General features: G+C 40.7%; 1 protein-coding gene across 1 annotated transcript in view; it reads right to left on the reverse strand.

Moving 5' to 3' along the window:
• Positions 1-9,027: 9,027 nt before the first annotated feature.
• DNAL4 (dynein axonemal light chain 4) overlaps positions 9,028-17,744 on the reverse strand; it is a 41,716-nt gene continuing 32,999 nt past the window's right edge. Inside the window, exon 4 of the mRNA XM_089681991.1 lies at positions 9,028-10,541. Within this exon, the coding sequence (XP_089538117.1) occupies positions 10,377-10,541 (165 nt within the window). The 3' untranslated portion in view covers positions 9,028-10,376. The remainder of the gene's footprint in view (positions 10,542-17,744) is intronic.

Genomic DNA, 17,744 nt, shown 5'->3' on the forward strand with positions numbered 1-17,744 from the left:
AAATAAATTGTAAAAAATTAAATAAAAATTTAAAAATTCTGACACCCACACCATTGCTCTACTGACACCATCCACTGGCCACCCAAAAGCATTTTGAAAAAAAATGATAAAAATAATAAAACATTAATTTGAAAAAAAAAAATCATAAAATTGTAAAAAAAAAAAAAAATACTAATATAAATGAATAACTACTGACACCACCTACTGACACCATCTTACACATACTACCCACAGCCAAACACTCCACACTCCTCTCCCTATACATACTACCCACCATCATACAGTCCGCACTCCTCCCCCTGTACATACTACCCAACACCATACACTTCGCACTCTTCTCCCTGTACATACTACCCACAGCCATACACTCCGCACTCCTCTCCCTGTACATACTACCCACAGCCATACACTCCGCACTCCTCTCCCTGTACATACTACCCACAGCCATACACTCCGCACTCCTCTCCCTGTACATACTACCCACCGTCATACACACCACACTGTACATTCCCTATTTAACATGACCTCATTGTGCACTATATAAGTCATCTCAGACACTATTTAACCACACTCCTTTTAAGCCACGTCCAATTTTTAGCGCAATTTAAAACACACCATCCCTCTCTCAACCCTTCCTCTCTCTCTTACACCCCTCCTCTTTTTCACCCTCTCACTCCCCCACTCTTTCACTTCCCCCACATGGCAGCCATCTTTAAACCTGGAAGTTTTAAAGTTCCCAGCTTCTTTCTACAGAAAGAAGCTGGGAACATTCATGCAGTCTTTGCTGCAGTAAATATTTAAATGCCCCTTCTATGCAGCTGAGCTGCAATATGTATGTAGGGTGTTGTGTGGGTGTGGCTTGAATGTAGGCGGGGGAACAGTGGGCCCCATTATCTCTTACTGCCCAGGGGCCCCATGAGTTGTCAGTCCGTCCCTGTACAGTACATTAGTCACTGTACTATACTCTCAGTTACCTCCCCATAAGGGATTTGCCAGAGATTAAACAGCACATTACCAGACCCTTTATGACACAGTAAAAACTGTTGCAGCACCAGCCCCATACAGCGCTTGTGACACTGGAGTGTTGGAGCACAAATAAAGTAGTAACTCACCAGGGGTAACTTAGGGAGGCAACATACACAGCCAGTCTTCAAAAGGAAAAAAAAATGGACGCAAGCCCCTGCACTTATCACAAAACCAGTCTGGAAAGTTTCCTGTGACCAACAGTCAGAACCAGATAGTCTTTGCCCTTCTGGTGGGCATACTCCAAAGGAATCTTTAGAGAAAGGCTTACAGTGTGCAGTTAACTAACACATGTCAGCAGGTTCCCTAAAAAAGCCAACAACAGAATCCAAAGGCCTAGGGTATCATTACAGGCTGGCCATGCATCTACCTCATGGCAGGGTTTGGGTACGGTCACCAAGGCAGTGCCGTGGAACAGCTGATGGGAAACTGCACGGGGAGTTTGCTTGGCTTTGTAGTGAAGAAACAAGAAGCAAAAAAAATCCCCTTTAGATTTACAGGTAATGGGAGTCTTCCAGGACAACAACCTGAGATGATTGGTTCCTCTCTCCAGGAAACATAACAGAAAAGTGAAAAATCCCTCCCACCTCCCTCATCCCACAGTTGAGATAAAGTAGACTATGTCCAATAATGCATAAATAGTGTATGGTATATTGTATGTGTAAGATATATACTGTATGTTCCTGAATGTACATGTACAGACAGGCTGCAAGTCCATTTATACATTAAAGGGAAGATCCTCAGAAGTGGTAGGATAGAATTGGCATACTCTTCCGCCACTAATTCTATTCAAATGAGTCACTGTTTACAGTCATAGGAAACAAGGGTTATAAACAATACAGTTGCCCTTTTTTAGGTATTTTCAGGTACTGCAAGTAGGGTCTTATGATCTTGTTTAACAAACAAGAGTAAAAGTGTTTGATTAACCAATCAGTTTACTTTATTTCTTAGAAAATAAGAAAAAAAAACTGTATATTAAGTGAAGATTGGACTGCTAGGATGGAGAGAGGATAATGGAAGGAATGGATTATGGCATATGGGCACATATCCTTGCATAAAAGGCACAAAGATATATAGTATATTGGACACTGTATGCTGGATGTGTGGCATGTCCATATAATTTTTAAAATAGAAAAGAGAAGCACAAAGTATTTTGAATACTGAAGAATTTGGTTATATGCTGTTGGACTTGTCATCTGTTGCTGGAATCCAGTAAATGCTACACTCTCTTGAAAAGAGCAGAGGTTGACCAACTCAAATTTCTTTGGAGGAAGTTGTGTTCTACACACCCCTGTGCACACTCCAATTTTCAAAATAGATTATAATGTATTAATTATTATTTACAATCACTAGGATAAAAAGAAAACACCAAAACACAGGGTGGAATGTAGGCTTGCTGTCCTAGTAGCTTCCCACAAAACTGGAAAGTCTAACAAGGAGTTTCCCCAGCATTCTTATGGGACAACAACCTGAAAGGAAAATCAAATAACCACCAGTCTATCATAGGGAGGGGCCACTGCTTGTAGAACTGTTGTGCCAAACACAAGGTGTTGCAAGAGTACCAAAAATTCAATAGTGCTTAATGAAGATATCTTGACTTGATCAGATAGCCACTGTGCAGTTCCACTAAAGCTTCTGCTTTTTCTGTCCAAGATGCTGGCAATTATCTGGCAGAATGGGCTTTTAACGAATGAGGAACCTGAACCCTACTGATGAAATATTTTGCCTAAATCATCTGACAAAGGTTGCTTTGTAAGCTTGCAATCCCTTTTTAGGGTCTCAAAAAAGGATCAGCATATGGTTTGATCTCCTGAAATCTTTGGTAGCCTCTAAGTGGGAAGACATCTTCTAACATCCATTGAGTGGAAATTCTCTTCTTGTGGGTTCTTGGATCAGTACAGAAGGATGGAAGAATACGTTTCCTGGGAGCTATGATATACTGTTGCTACCTTAGATCTGGTAAAACTACTGGGCAAAATAGTAAGAATTTTTTTTTTTTTTAAATATAGAGATTGCAAATCCCTAACTCTTCAAGTGGTAGTAATGGCAAAGGGAAAAGCGATCTCTAATGTGAGGCACTTAGCAAAGATTCAAAAGACTCAGTAGTCAATTCATTAAGGACTTTTGACAAACACTACATACTACAGGGGAACAAAATTTGCAGCTGAAGAGGTTGTTCTCTAGCTGTAAACACACTCTTGACCAACTGGCTTTTTGCCAGTTTCATGTCAAGAAAAACTGACAAGGTAGAAATTTTAACTCAAAGGCTACTCAAAGCGAGACCCTTATCTGCTCCATCCTGAAAGAAGTGTAAGATAACAGAATCCAGAGTGCAGAGAATCTTCATCTTAATGCACCATGAAGAAAAAAAACTTTCCAAACCTTGGCATAAATCTTCCTGGTTCCCAGCTTCCTACTACCAGGAAGAGTTTCAATAACGCTTGCTGAATAATCTTTGTGTCTTATAATATCTGTTGCAAGAACCAGGCCCTCAATTTAAAAAATTCCAGTCTGGCATGATGTCATGAGTCCAGGAAGAGAAGATCCACTCTAGTTGGAATAGGCCAAGAAGGTTGCAGAGATATCAACTGCAGATCTGCAAACTATGTTCTCTTAGGCCACCAAAGGGTAAACTAAACCTGTCTGCACCTGGACTGATTCAACATCTGTAAAACCTGAGGGATAAAAGAGGAGATGGGGGGCATGCATATCCCAGAATGATGTTTCATTCTTGGGACAGGACATTGATGCACCAAAAATCTGTTTCTCTTGCAAAAGAAAACAAATGTTTCACCTTCCTGTTGGCACTGTTTGCAAAGAGATCCACAGTTGGCAGACACCACTTGCAGCCAGCCAAGGGAAAACTTTGATTTAAATGGCCGTCTAATCAGAAGGTATACAACCAGATTCAAAGAGCCCCTTATTTGGACTATGGGGATAGTACTTTTCACTATTATGATAATTTAGGTATGCTCACGTATTAGCGTTGTCTGAGATGATCTGTACTTTGTGCCCTCTGATGGATTACTGAATGGCTAGCAGAGCCCCCTGAACTGCAGTTCAGATTTCCCTCAGGTCAGAAGCAGCCTGAACTAAATCTGGAGACCAAGTGTTGAAATTCTAGAAAATAAGCTCCGCCATCCCAAGAGCTGGCATCCGTCGTAATGTTTATGGTGTCTTGATGGACCCAGTCTCTGCTTTATCCCAAAATAATAGGATCCACCTAGCAAACTGAAGTGGAACCTACTATCCTTTACATATGCCATTTTAACCTCTGTTTGATCTGCAGTTGCCATGGTGCTACACCTTTGATCAGTTATGACAGCAGCCATTTGATGGCTTAACAGTATGGTTGAGAGCACAAGCACTTGTGACAGTGATTCACTGCATGCCTTGAATGTAACTGTTTTGGAAAATGGTTAAATTGATGGGTTTAGTTCCACTTTATTGTCTAGGGGAAGACAGACTGTTTGATCCAGGGGTCTCCTTTTCTGATCCCAATAGAATAAGAGAAATGCTCAAGGGTTCTTGAATGCAGTTGGGCTCTGGTTAAGGCAGGAATCAAAGATGTCATCAGCCCTACACTATGTGCACAATTATTAGGCAAGTATAATTTTGAGGATTAATGTCATTTTTGAACAACTACAGTGCTCTCTGTTAATCCAAAAGCCTCAAACATGAATATTTAAGAAAGTAAAAGTGAGGTTTTCTCTTTAAGAGAATATCTGTGTGCACAATTATTGGGCAACTATTAGTGTGCAGAAATATTATGCAACTAAATGGAAAAATTTTTTTTTTCCTACCTTACTTTATTTTCATCTGTTAAACACTTGCCCTCCTTCCCCCTTTGTGACCAGGCCATTTTTTGCAATACGGCAATGCATTACTTTAACTGGCAATTGCGTGGTCATGCAATGCTATACATAAATGAAATTTTTCATTTTTTTCCGCACAAATGGAGTTTTTAGTGGTATTTGACCACCTCTGGGTTTTTTATTTTTAGCTCTATAAATGAAAAACAACCAACATTTCAAAAAAAAAAAAAAAATAATAATAATAATTATATATATATATATATATATTTTTTTTTTTTCTTTACTTTCTGCTATAACAATAAAAAAAAATTTAAAAATCAAATTTCTTTATAAATTTAGGCCATGTATTTAGGCCAAAATGTATTCTGCTACATATTTTTGGTAGAAAAAATCCCAATAAGGTTATTTTGATTGGTTTGATAATTTTTTATTGATAGTTTTTTTTTCAATACTAGTGATGGTGGCGATCAGCAACTTGTAGTGGGACTGCGATATTGTGGTGGACATTCAGATACTAAGTGACACTAATACAGTGATCAGTGCTAAAAAAACACACTGTCACAGTATTAAATGACACTGGCTGGGAAGGGGTTATCAAAGGGTTAATTGTGTGCCTAGCTAGTGTTTCTGTGGGTAGAGTGTGCTGTTTTTACTAGGCAACCTGCTAGATTTTATTTCCTGAATCATAGCAGTAGTGGCACTTCAGCGCCAAGCGCACACCCCCCAGTGGCGGAAATGCAAAATCGTTATATACATGATTTTGCACAGAAGGTCCCCTCTGTAGCAGTACATCTGCTATAGGGCAGATGGCAAGTGGCTAAAGTGAGAATAATAAACAAACAACTCAAAATTTACAAATACACATTTCTGACATTTCAAAAAAAATCAGTGACCAATATAGCCACCCTTTTTTTTCAATAACAGTCATAAGCCTTCCATTCATGGAGTCTGTCAGTTTCTTGGTCTGTCGATGATCAAATTATTGTGTAGCAGCAACCACAGACTCGAGTAAATGGTTCAGAGAGGTGTACTGTTTTCCTTCACCGTAAATCTCCATTTTAATCAAGGCCAAGTTCCTAATAGGGTTTGGATCAGGTGAGGAAGGGGGCCATGTCATTATTCTTTCATCTTTAAGGCCTTTACTGCCTAGCCATGCTGTAGAGTACTTTGATGTATGCGATGGAGCATTGTCCTGTATAACTATCATGGTCTTCTTGAAAGATGTAGACTTTTTCCTGTACCACTGCTTGAAGAAAGTGTCTTCTAAAAACTGGCAGTAGGTTTGGGAGTTGATTTTGAGTCTATCTTCAACCCGAAAAGGTCCAGTTAGCTCAACCGTTATAATACCAGCCCATACCAGTACCCCACCTCCACCTTGCTGGCATTAGAGTCAAAGTGGAGCTCTGTACCAGTTACTGATCCAGCCATGGGCCCATCCATCTATCCCCTCAAGAGTCACTCTCATCTCATCAGTCTGCAAAACCTTTGAAAAATCTGTCTTCAGATATTTCTTGGCCCAGTCTTGACGTTTCAACTTTTGTGTCTTGTTCAGTGTTGGTCAGGTTTCAACCTCCCTTACCTTGGCCGTGTCTCTGAGCACTGAACACCTTGTTCTTTTGGGCACTTCAGGTAGGTTGCAGTTCTGGAATATGACAGCACTTGAGAATAATGGATTCCTGGAGCTTCACGTTTGATTCTTCTCATATCTTTGGCAGTTAATTTGCATGTCTTTTTTGGTCCACTGTACCTGAGGAAAAAAAGCTGCCTAATAATTATGCAAACCTTGATATAGGGTGTTGATCGACTTGAGGCCACACCCTCCATCATTACACAAATGAACATCGCCTGATATGCTTAAATCCAGTAAGCATTTAAGTTTATACAGCTTGGAGTTGGACAAAATGCATAACAATTACGATTTGGTCAAAATACTCACTTGCTTAATGATTGTGCACACTGTGTAGAAGTCTCAAGATCACCTGGCTAGATGCTATCAGTATCTCGGAGCCCTCTTTATCTGGGAGATAAATCTTTTGGAATACTCAGTTGATCTGGTACCATGAAAAAACTCACTTGGAGTGGAACAAAAAACAGATTTCGCCCTATTTACCAGCCAGCCTAGTTTCACCACTGTGAGAAGGAGCACCTGTCTTTCAGCGTCTTCCCTTCTGAAAAATATTGTAGAAATAAGGAATCTGAAGTCTGAGATAGGACATGACCTCTACTAGCATTTTGGAGAAGATTATTGGGGTTGATAACAGACCAAAGGGCAAGACCCAGAGCTACCAATGAAAGACTTTCTGATCTGACAGAATTAAAAAGTAAGCAAAAAAGACTACTGTGCTGAATGGATTGGGACATGCAGATAACCATCCTGTAAATCGAGCGCGATTATAAAAACATCTATGAGGGTCTTTAGTAAATGTTCCCCATCCTGAACTAGAAACCTGTTCAGTTTCTTCAAATTCATGATCATTATAGGTTTTCCTAATAATTTGTGTACCAGAACATATGGAAATAAAATCCCTAAAAAAGTTGATCTTCTTGAAAAGGAACATACATGTTCTGCATGCATTAGCCAGTTTTGTTTATTCGATCATTAGCTTGCATGAAAAAAAAAAAACTGACCCAATTTCCTCATACACACACTCAAAGGGAATGAGAGAATCCTCCCCACTGTTATTGTATTCTGACAGCAGGGAGACCCCCCCCCACCATTAGAATACACAGCTTATTGCCTGTGGTGCTGATTGAGCAAATTTATACAGACAGGGCGGTTGAACAAAAGTTGATCAGTAGATTGACTTCTGTTCAACCACAGTTGCCACACATGGATGGAAAATCAGCTGATCCCTGCTGAAACGGTTGAATATGGATCCATGTATGACCAGCTTTAGTGTCTTCCTTACTAGATTTTAGAGATTATTAGAAAAAAATGGAGTCGTTACATGATTGCTTTGAGCCATCTACACCATTAAAGATCTATCATTAGAATTTTGATTTTACAGTTCTGTCCTCTATGAGACAAGGTACACATAATACTTTGTTCCATGTTTCTAAGTGCTTTTTAACCATAATTTTGAGTACTGGCCCTTGCCCTCAACCAACAGATTCTGAGGAGACAGCTGTAGCTTTTCTCAGCTATAAACACTTTCCTGAGACAAGCAATGGCAAGAGGAATACAGGGGGAAGGGGAACATGTCAAAATAAAGATCTCATTAGAGGGCAATTTGAGGTGACAAGTGAAACCAATCATTAAGCTTCTGATATTCAGGAACTATTAAACTGTTGTAGATTCTGAAAGTTACAGTTACATAGTTAGTCTAGCTGAAAAAAAGACACGTTCATCTAGTTCAACCATAAAAGGGAAGAAAGAAGTTCTTTGGAGTTATCTTGGGAAACCTGTAGTGAAACAATATGGCTACCATCGCCAACATATTAATCCAATGTCTAGCTGGTTCAAGGACTGTTTCTGAAGCCAGACACTTAGGCGCTTTAGTCAGATGTCCAAACATTTTATATATGTGGTGGGTGATTCCGTTTCCTGAATTTATACTGCATACTGGCTTGATGCATCACCAAGAAGATTGAAGGCAGGTTTTATTTGTATAATCTCAAGCAATTTAAACCCAGTAAGAAATATCTGAATTCTTGTAGACCCCATTATTGCCTTAGGCAGGCATATATTAAACAATTTTTTTTGTTCACCCAGCAGATTAAGCGAAAAAAAAAAAAAATGTGCCGGTTCCCCCATCAACACAATCAATATGTTCTGACAGCAGGAAGCCTTCCTGCTGTGAGAACACAATGATCAGTGTTGCTGGCTGTAGCTGGCAACACTGATCAAACAAAAAACCCAACAAGATGGTTTTACCGAGGTCAATCAAAAGATTGACCTCTGTGCAATCAGCCTGCCTATAGATGGATCAAAATTTGGCCAGTCACTGCTGAACCAGCCGAATTTTAATCCATCTATGGCTGGCTCTGCTCTGTCCCACCTCTGTTCCAACTTTTGTTTGACCTTATTTTCTATAGGGAATGGATATTTGATAAGATGATTTTGTATAGGCCTTTGACTATGTCCAGCCTTCCAAAGATAAGCTACAGATGTAAAATATACACAGAGTTATTTTGTACGTCCCTTTGCAAATCTTATGGCACAAACATGGACAGATTTCTACAAATAAGATTATGTTCTTTAAAAAATCCAAGAAAGTTTATTAATGACAAGTAGAGCGTCAATCATTGTACAACCAGATTTAACATAAAAAACATCGTACTTGAAGTTCCAGCAGAGTATAAAATCCTTCCAAGAAACATGGCTTCACGTTTCTGCCACTGAACAAGAGGAATTAAGGACTAGTAGCTGGCAGGCTTCTCTGTGGTATCCTAAATCTCCTGATCTATTATTTATGGCTTGTGGAGAGTCTATGATGCACATCTACGTCAAATGGACAAAAGGGAAGCTAGATGGAATGATATGCAACCAGAGAGTTCGGGAGATTGAACATGGGAAACAAAAGCAATAGTAAAATGGAAAAAATTCACATGTGAAAAAGCACAGGAAACCTCTACACGAAGTCACATGAATATATATATATATATATATATATATATATATATAAAAAATGTGAAAAAATATCTTGAAACGACTCTAAATATTGTACTCAGAGAATTGTTAGCTAATCTATACAATATTAAAACAAGTTTCAAAACTCCCAGTTCCACCAAGCAAAGAGAGACCCCCTCAAAAGTTAACTACTACAAAAAAATCAACCTCCACCAATGAAGAAAATCTGAATATAGTGTCAGCCAACTAATTCTGAGAATACGACATATAGATTTTACTCCTTAGCATGCTAAAAGCCTGTGGTTGCCCGGATAACAGGATCTTTTTAATTGCACAAACCTATGTGGGTGTATAAGAAACAAAATACTGAACTAAAAACAAAACATATTTCTCTGCAGAGAAATTGTGAGTCCACTTGTTAAGGGGAGAGGGTAAATGACTCATACATAAGAGAATGTGTGATATAGAGAATAGTAGGAAGGCAAAGCAACAGGGAAACCTAGTATGAATTCATTATTTTTTAAATGAGAAGGAAAAGAAGGTGCCAAAATGACAATGATCACAAAATGTATTTGGGAAACCAGAGCTGCGGTGCCAGTACGACAGTAAAACCCTGTGCATACATTATAACTGGTTACAAAAGCCTCTGAGGGTCAGAGCATAGGAAAAGCAAACTGACAGCAGTTCATTTTCTTCATTTGGTGTAACAGGCCATTCCAAGGCTCAGAAGAATATACTTACACACGTATTGCAAGAGCCAAACCAATCACTTTCTTTTGAATTTCAAGTCAGAGGTGCACGCAAATCTATTGCAAACCCCTATGGTTCCCAGTGAGTTAAGAAGAGACATCCTGACACCCCAAATAATAGAGAGCCCAGCAAAAGACTCTTTCCTGAGCGAGGCTTTGTAGCAGCACATCCTGAGTAGAAGGTAAGAAGTGAAGAGATCGGTTTTTGTGTAGGATCCCTCATGAGCACTTCCAGACACATATAGCCAGACTTCCCCCAAAGAACATGTACAGAAGGTTCTTTACTTCATGTGTGATCTCAAAACCAAAACCCTCTCCAATCACTACATGCCACGATGAGCCAAACTTCTTGTCCATAGTCTCTTTTATCATTTTTGCTGCACTCTGAAAAAGAAAAACTCAGAATGTTAGAAAAACCTATAAAGGGGTGTATTTATAAAGCAGTGAATATAATATTTACCAAACGTTCACAGATGGTTAATCATTTCCTGTAACACAAAAACACAAGTATCAGGAAGATTAACCTGCAGTGAATATTTGTTAACTGTCAATATGACCCTATAGTGGGATTATGATTACTGTATATATATATATATATATATATATAAAATGCACTTGTGAGTTTTTATCATGATAATCTAAAAATGTTAAAAGCACAGAATTACGTTTTTTTTTCCTGTAGTGTTAACCTTTAAATTACAGAATGTGACAACATTCATATTTTATAAATGTGGCCTATAATTTTTTTTTTCATGATATATACTCAGCATCATTCAACCTTGCTACCAAACAACTCCTGGGATAAGATATTAACCAAAGAGGGAGTGCATTTTCAATGAGTCAGCCAATCCTTAAACTTTCATTGTGAGAAGGAACAGTAAAACATAACAATTTATGTCAAAAGCAGGAAGCAGCGCTTGCACATCTACCATACAAATAGGGGGCACTATGTTTATACAGTATGTATATTAAAAATTTTACACGGAAACAGTTTCTTTTTTTAACCACTTGACCTCCAGAAGGTTCTACCCCCTTCATGACCAGGACATTTTTTGCTATTCAGTACTGTGCTGCTTTAACTGGCAATTGTGTGTTCACGCAACACTGTACCCAAATGCAATTTATATCTTTTTTTTTTTTTTTACACAAAAGGATCTTTCTTTTGGTGGTATTTGATCACCACTGGGTTTTTAATTTTTTATTATATAAAAAAAAAAAAAAAGACTGACAAAAAAAATAAAAAAATAAAAACAAATTTTCTGTTATAAAACATATCCAATAAAAAAATATAAAACAATTTAGACCAAAATATATTCTACTACATATCTTTGGTAAATTATAGTAATATATAGTAATTGGTTTGTGCGAAAGTTATAGTGTCTACAAACTATGATATACATATATATTTAAAAACTGATCAACCCTGATGTACTTACTGACATTTCTTGAGGCCCCAAAATTCTAGGACAGTACACATAACCCCAAATGACCCCTCTTTGGAAAGTAGACGGTCTGCGGTATTTAGTAAGAGGCATGACAAGTTTTTCGAAGTTGTAATTTATTGTCACTTTTTGGGGGAAGATTAAGAAATTAAATAAAACTTTTTTTTAAATTTTTCTATTTTTTTTCCATACATCCTGTAATCAGAGTAACTCAGTTTCACCATATTGAAACTATACTACTTTGGGGGGGGGGGGGGGGGGGGGGAAGCAATAGTTTTGGCTGTCATGAATAGGTTTCCCATTCATGACCAACTTGCTTATGGTTGTGATCTGTGATTGGCTACAACTAATCACATGGTAAAGGTAGCCAGGTACCATGTGATTGCCATGGGCCAAATCACAGATCACAACAGTATGTGATCGCTATCACATGATACTCAGTTACAGGACACAGCAGTCACAGAAGGGGCGTGCTGTATGCTCCTAACCCAGAAGGGGCAGAATCACGTATATATACATAAGACTATGCCTGTAGCTGCTGCCCTGCCACAGTAAATCTACTGTGGTGGTGTGGCAAATTGTTAAGAATTAACAGATATTAGGTCACTGTCATTCACACTAGGTGTGCTGGCATGCATTGATCATGCCAGTACATATACACTGTAAAAGCAATGTATTTAAATTAGCAGCAGTTCCCACCAATGCATTGTGTTGATGTATACTGAAGAAGAAAGAAAAAAAAAAAAAAGTAGCAATACAGTGCATTTTAACATGATATCGCACGTGTGTTCACCTGCACTCAAAGTACACACTGCAGTGTGAATGGCCCCTAATAACATTATTTACAGAGGTCTTTTTCGGTACAGCTGAAATGTCACTAGTGCCACTTTATTTTACCAAGGTGTCCTGTTGTGCATGTTATATTTCCTATTTACTGGAAAACATACACATAAATGGATTCGATAAAACCAGCTAGCAGGGGTTAGATTAAAACTACATTGTTTAGCATGTAATGCACTCCCTGGGTCATTTGTTAACATCATGTTACAACCTGGGGTTGTCTGCACAGCATATCGACAATTTTATGCAATTTTAGTCAGATGGGGGGTACAGTCACAGATGGGGTGCAGCTTTTGCGTGAGTGCTGCGTTGATGGAGTGCGAAGACGCAGTTAAACACAGCAGTTTAACTAAAGCAGGATAACTCAAGCAGCAAGGAGATACAAGAAACTCTACTGCATGCTGGACAGACTGCAAGCAAACACCCTGGGAAACATCTCTTACAAGTCTGAGTCCTACTCCGTGAACCTTTTAATATGTCCCGTCTACTCCTTTTCATATTACTTTCCTGCGTTCCAAAAATCTCACTTCTTTATCCCTCTGCTCCACCTTATACATCTCACCCTCACTTCTACCATCTCGCTACTGCTGCTCTCATCACCTCCTGCTGATACTTCACTCTCCTGCTGACCCAAACACCAGGACTGGAAGACGTGCACTCGTGTACATCTCGCTCCAATGTTATCACCCTTTCATCACCCTTCTTCTCATAACCTCTGGGGATAGCTCCCCAAACCCTGGTCCTCCAGTATTTCACTCCCACTCCAGGCATCCTCTTTCTTCCAGGAATAGCCGCAATCCCTTCAATTTGACATCAGTCCCCATGCTCCCAAAAACCACCCTCCCTTTTTCATGTGCGCTCTGGAATGCCAGCTCTGTCTGTAATAAGCTTACCTCTGTCCATGAAATTTTTGTCTCCTGCTCCCTTAACCTACTAGCTATTACAGAAACCTGGCTCCAAGCAGCAGATTCTGCTTCCCCCGCAGCACTTTCCTATGGAGGCCTCATCTGGACCCACTCACCCAGACCCAGTGGTCGGAAAGGTGGTGGGGTTGGTTTGCTTCTATCCCCACTGAGCACCTTTCAAGTCCTCCCTAACCCTCCCTCTCTATCCTTCTCTTCTTTCGAGACTCACTGCATCCGGCTGTTTTCTCCCATTTCTCTGAGGATTGCAGTGATCTATCGGTCTCCTGGACCGGTGTCCCGCTTTCTTGATGATTTCTCCGCCTGGCTACCCTACTTTCTCTCCTCTGAACTACACACTATCATTCTCGGAGATTTTAACATCCCTATTATTGTCAACAACCCGGCTACATCCCAACTCTTCAACCTAACCTCATCTTTTGCATTACCACAGTGTATACAGTTCTCCACTCACTCTGATGGGAATATATTAGACCTTGTTTTCTCCCATCTTTGCACTCCCTACAACCTCACAAACACCCCCTTTTCTCTCTCTGATCACAATCTCATCATCTTTACAGTGTCCTCATCTTCAAACACCTATCCCTCCAAGCAGCAAACAATTACCCGCAGAATCCTTTACAACTTGAACCCTGCTCCTTTCCACTCTGCAACTGACCAACTCTATGACAGAATCTCTCCCCTGCCCTGACCTGGCCACTGCTGTCTACAACAGTTTGCTTTTATCCGCATTAGACTCATTTGCTCCTCTAACAACAAGAAAGAATCAGGCCCCGACCATTACAACCTTGGCAGACTGACGACACCAGAAATATAAACGACATAGTCGTGCACTGGAGCGATTGTGGCGTAAAACCAAATCCCAGCAAGCATTCACCCGATATATATCTGCTTTCTTAACATACAATTCCTCCCTTCATGATGCCAAACAAGTCTACTTTGTCACTCTTATTAATACCTTGTCATCCAGTCCTCGTCGTCTCTTCTCTACTTTTAACTCTCTACTTTCTCCACCTCCACCCAGTACCTTACTCACTGCTCAAGAGATTGCAAATCATTTCAAAAACAAGATTGACGCAATTCGTAGGGGCATCGCCACTGCACAGCCATCCATCTCACTTAGCATACCTTATACTAAACCTCCCTCAACACTTTCCTCTTTTGACCTTGCTACTACCAAAGAGGTCACTAAGGTTTTCTCAGAAGCCCGTATCACTACCTGCCCCCTGGATCCTGTCCTCTCACAACTACTATGGTCACCCTCTTATTCCATCCTATACTCCCTCACTCACATCTTCAATCTTTCCCTCTCTACTGGTGCCTTCCCCTCCCCTCTAAATCATGCGCACATCACTCCCATACTTAAAAAGCCCTCCCTGGACCCTACCAACCTGAACAACTTAAGACCTCTCCCTGCTGCCATTTACCTCTAAACTCCTAGAACGCTTAGTCTACAATCGCCTGAGCTCCCACTTCACCAACAACAACAACCTTCTTGACCCTTTACAGTCTGGCTTTCGCGCACTACACTCCACTGAAACTGCCCTACTAAAACTCACTAATGATCTACTAACAGTTAAAACCAATGGCCACTACTCCGTACTCTTACTACTTGACCTCTCTGCGGCTTTTGATACGGCTGACCATCCCCTCCTCCTCAAAAAACTCCACTCTCTTGGTCTCAGAGACTCTGCTCTCTCCTGGTTCTCCTCCTACCTATCGCAGCACTCCTTCAGCGTTACCTATAATGCTGCCTCCTCCTCTTCACTCCGTTTCTGTAGGGGTCCCTCAAGGTTCTGTCCTTGGATCCCTTCTCTTCTCCATCTACACCTCCTCCCTTGGTCACTTGATAAACTCCCATGGCTTTAAGTACCATCTCTATGCTGATGACACACAAATCTATCTTTCTACCCCTCACCTCACCCCTTCAGTCTCCTCTCGCATTACTAACCTAGTAAGCGACATATCGACATCGATGTCACTCCACTTCCTCAAACTCAATCTTTCCAAAACTGAGCTCTTAGTATTCCCCCCAGCCCGTGCCCCCTCCCCTGACTTCTCCATCAAGATCAATAACACAATCATCAGTCCCTCCCCTCATACCAGGGTACTAGGTGTAATCCTAGACTCCCAGCTGTCCTTTCACCCCCAAATCCAATCACTGTCAAAATCTTGTAGACTTCACCTCCGCAACATCTCCAAGATACACCCGTTCCTAAGCACGGAAACCACTATGCAACTTATTCACTCCCTTTTTATATCTTGCCTTGACTATTGCAACTCCCTCCTCATTGGCCTACCGAATTGCAGGCTATCCCCTCTTCAGTCTATCATGAATGCTGCTGCCAGACTTATCCACCTTACTAACCGTTCTGTATCTGCCACCCCTCTCTGCCAATCCCTCCACTGGCTTCCCATTGCCCAACGGATAAAATTCAAAACATTAACAATAACGTATAAAGCCATTTATAACTCTGCCCCAAATTACATCACCGATCTTGTCTCTAAATATCACCCAAACCGTACTCTCCGCTCCTCGCAAGACCTCCTGCTCTCTCTCCCTGGTCTCCTCCTCCCATGCTCATCTCCAGGACTTCTCCAGAGCTTCCCCCATCCTCTGGAACTCTCTACCCCAATTTATCAGACTATTGCCTACTCTGCTCACTTTTTGGCGATCTCTGAAAACCTATCTCTTCAAGGAAGCCTATCCTGCCCTCAGCTAATAATGGAATCTTCTACTCTTCCTACCAGTCCATCCCCCACAGTTACTACCTTTTGTACCACTAGCCCCTCCTCCTAGATTGTAAGCTCCAAGGAGCAGGGCCCTCCTTTCCCTCTTGTATTGAACTGTATTGTTGCTGTATCGTCTCCCGTTATATTGTAAAGCGCTGAGCAAACTGTTGGCGCTATATAAATCCTGTATAATAATAATAATAATAATAATGCAACAAGCCACCCAGTTCAAAAGTAAGCGTACAGAAAATAAAGTGTGAAAAGGAGAAAAATACTCCCCATTGATTTTGGGGGGACTAATGTCTAGCCATTCTTCTGTCATGAAGCCTATTCTATAATAATGTATGAAGAGAGCGAAGATTTTTAGTATCCTAAGCAGCCCTCTGGAAGTAGTATATACAGCTACAGAGATAACTACTCTGGACCAATTTAAAGTAATTGGAGTTTGGCTTTAAAGTGGTTGTAAAGACTCAAGGTTTTTCACCTTGACGCATTAAGGTAAAAAACCTTCTATGTGCAGCATCCTCCCCAGCCCCCCTAATACTCACCTAAGCCCCCCTCTCGATCCAGCGATGTACACTAGATTCTCAGATATCCCAGGATTCCCTCTACTCATTGGCTGAGACAGCATCGGGAGTTGTCAATCACAGCCAGTAAGCCAATGAGGAGAAGGGACAGGGCCGTGCTGCGGCTTTGCGTGTGAATGGACACATGGAGCAGCAGCTGGGGAGTGTTCATGCTCGGGTACCCACATAGCAAGCTGCTTGTTGTGGGGGAACCCGACCAGAGGGACAGGCCAGGAGTGCTGGCGGGGGACCCGAGAAGAAGATGATCCAAGCTGCTCCGTGCAAAACCACTGCACACAGCAGGTAGGTATAGACATATGTGTGATTTGTTTTTTTTAAATATCAGCCTTTAGAATCATTTTAAGTGATCCTTGAGTATCCCTAAGCTGTGACATGTACAGTCAGGTCCATAAATATTGGGACATCGACACAATTCTAACATTTTTGCCTCTATACACCACCACAATGGATTTGAAATTAAACAAACACAATATGCTTTAACTGCAGACTGTCAGCTTTAATTTGAGGGTATTTGCATCCAAATCAGGTGAACAGTGTAGGAATTACAACAGTTTGCATATGTGCCTCCCACTTGTTAAGGGACCAAAAGTAATGGGACAATTGGTTTCTCAGCTGTTCCATGGCCAGGTGTTTGTTATTCCCTCATTATTCCAATTACAATGAGCAGATAAAAGCTCCAGAGTTCATTTCAAGTGTGCTATTTGCATTTGGAATCTGTTGCTGTCAACTCTCAAGATGAGATCCAAAGAGCTGTCACCATCAGTGAAGCAAGCCATCATTAGGCTGAAAAAACAAAACAAACCCATCAGAGATATAGCAAAAACATTAGGCATGGCCAAAACAACTGTTTGGAACGTTCTTAAAAAGAAGGAATGCACCGGTGAGCTCAGCAACACCAAAAGACCCGGAAGACCACGGAAAACAACTGTGGTGGATGAGCGAAGAATTATTTCCCTGGTGAAGAAAACACCCTTCACAACAGTTGGCTAGATCAAGAACACTCTCCAGGAGGTAGGAGTATGTGTGTCAAAGTCAACAATCAAGAGAAGACTTCACCAGAGT

This window comes from Staurois parvus, unplaced genomic scaffold (assembly GCF_062004578.1).
Source record: "Staurois parvus isolate SC_StPar_1 unplaced genomic scaffold, SC_StPar_1.0 ptg000282l, whole genome shotgun sequence".
NCBI lineage: Eukaryota > Metazoa > Chordata > Amphibia > Anura > Ranidae > Staurois > Staurois parvus.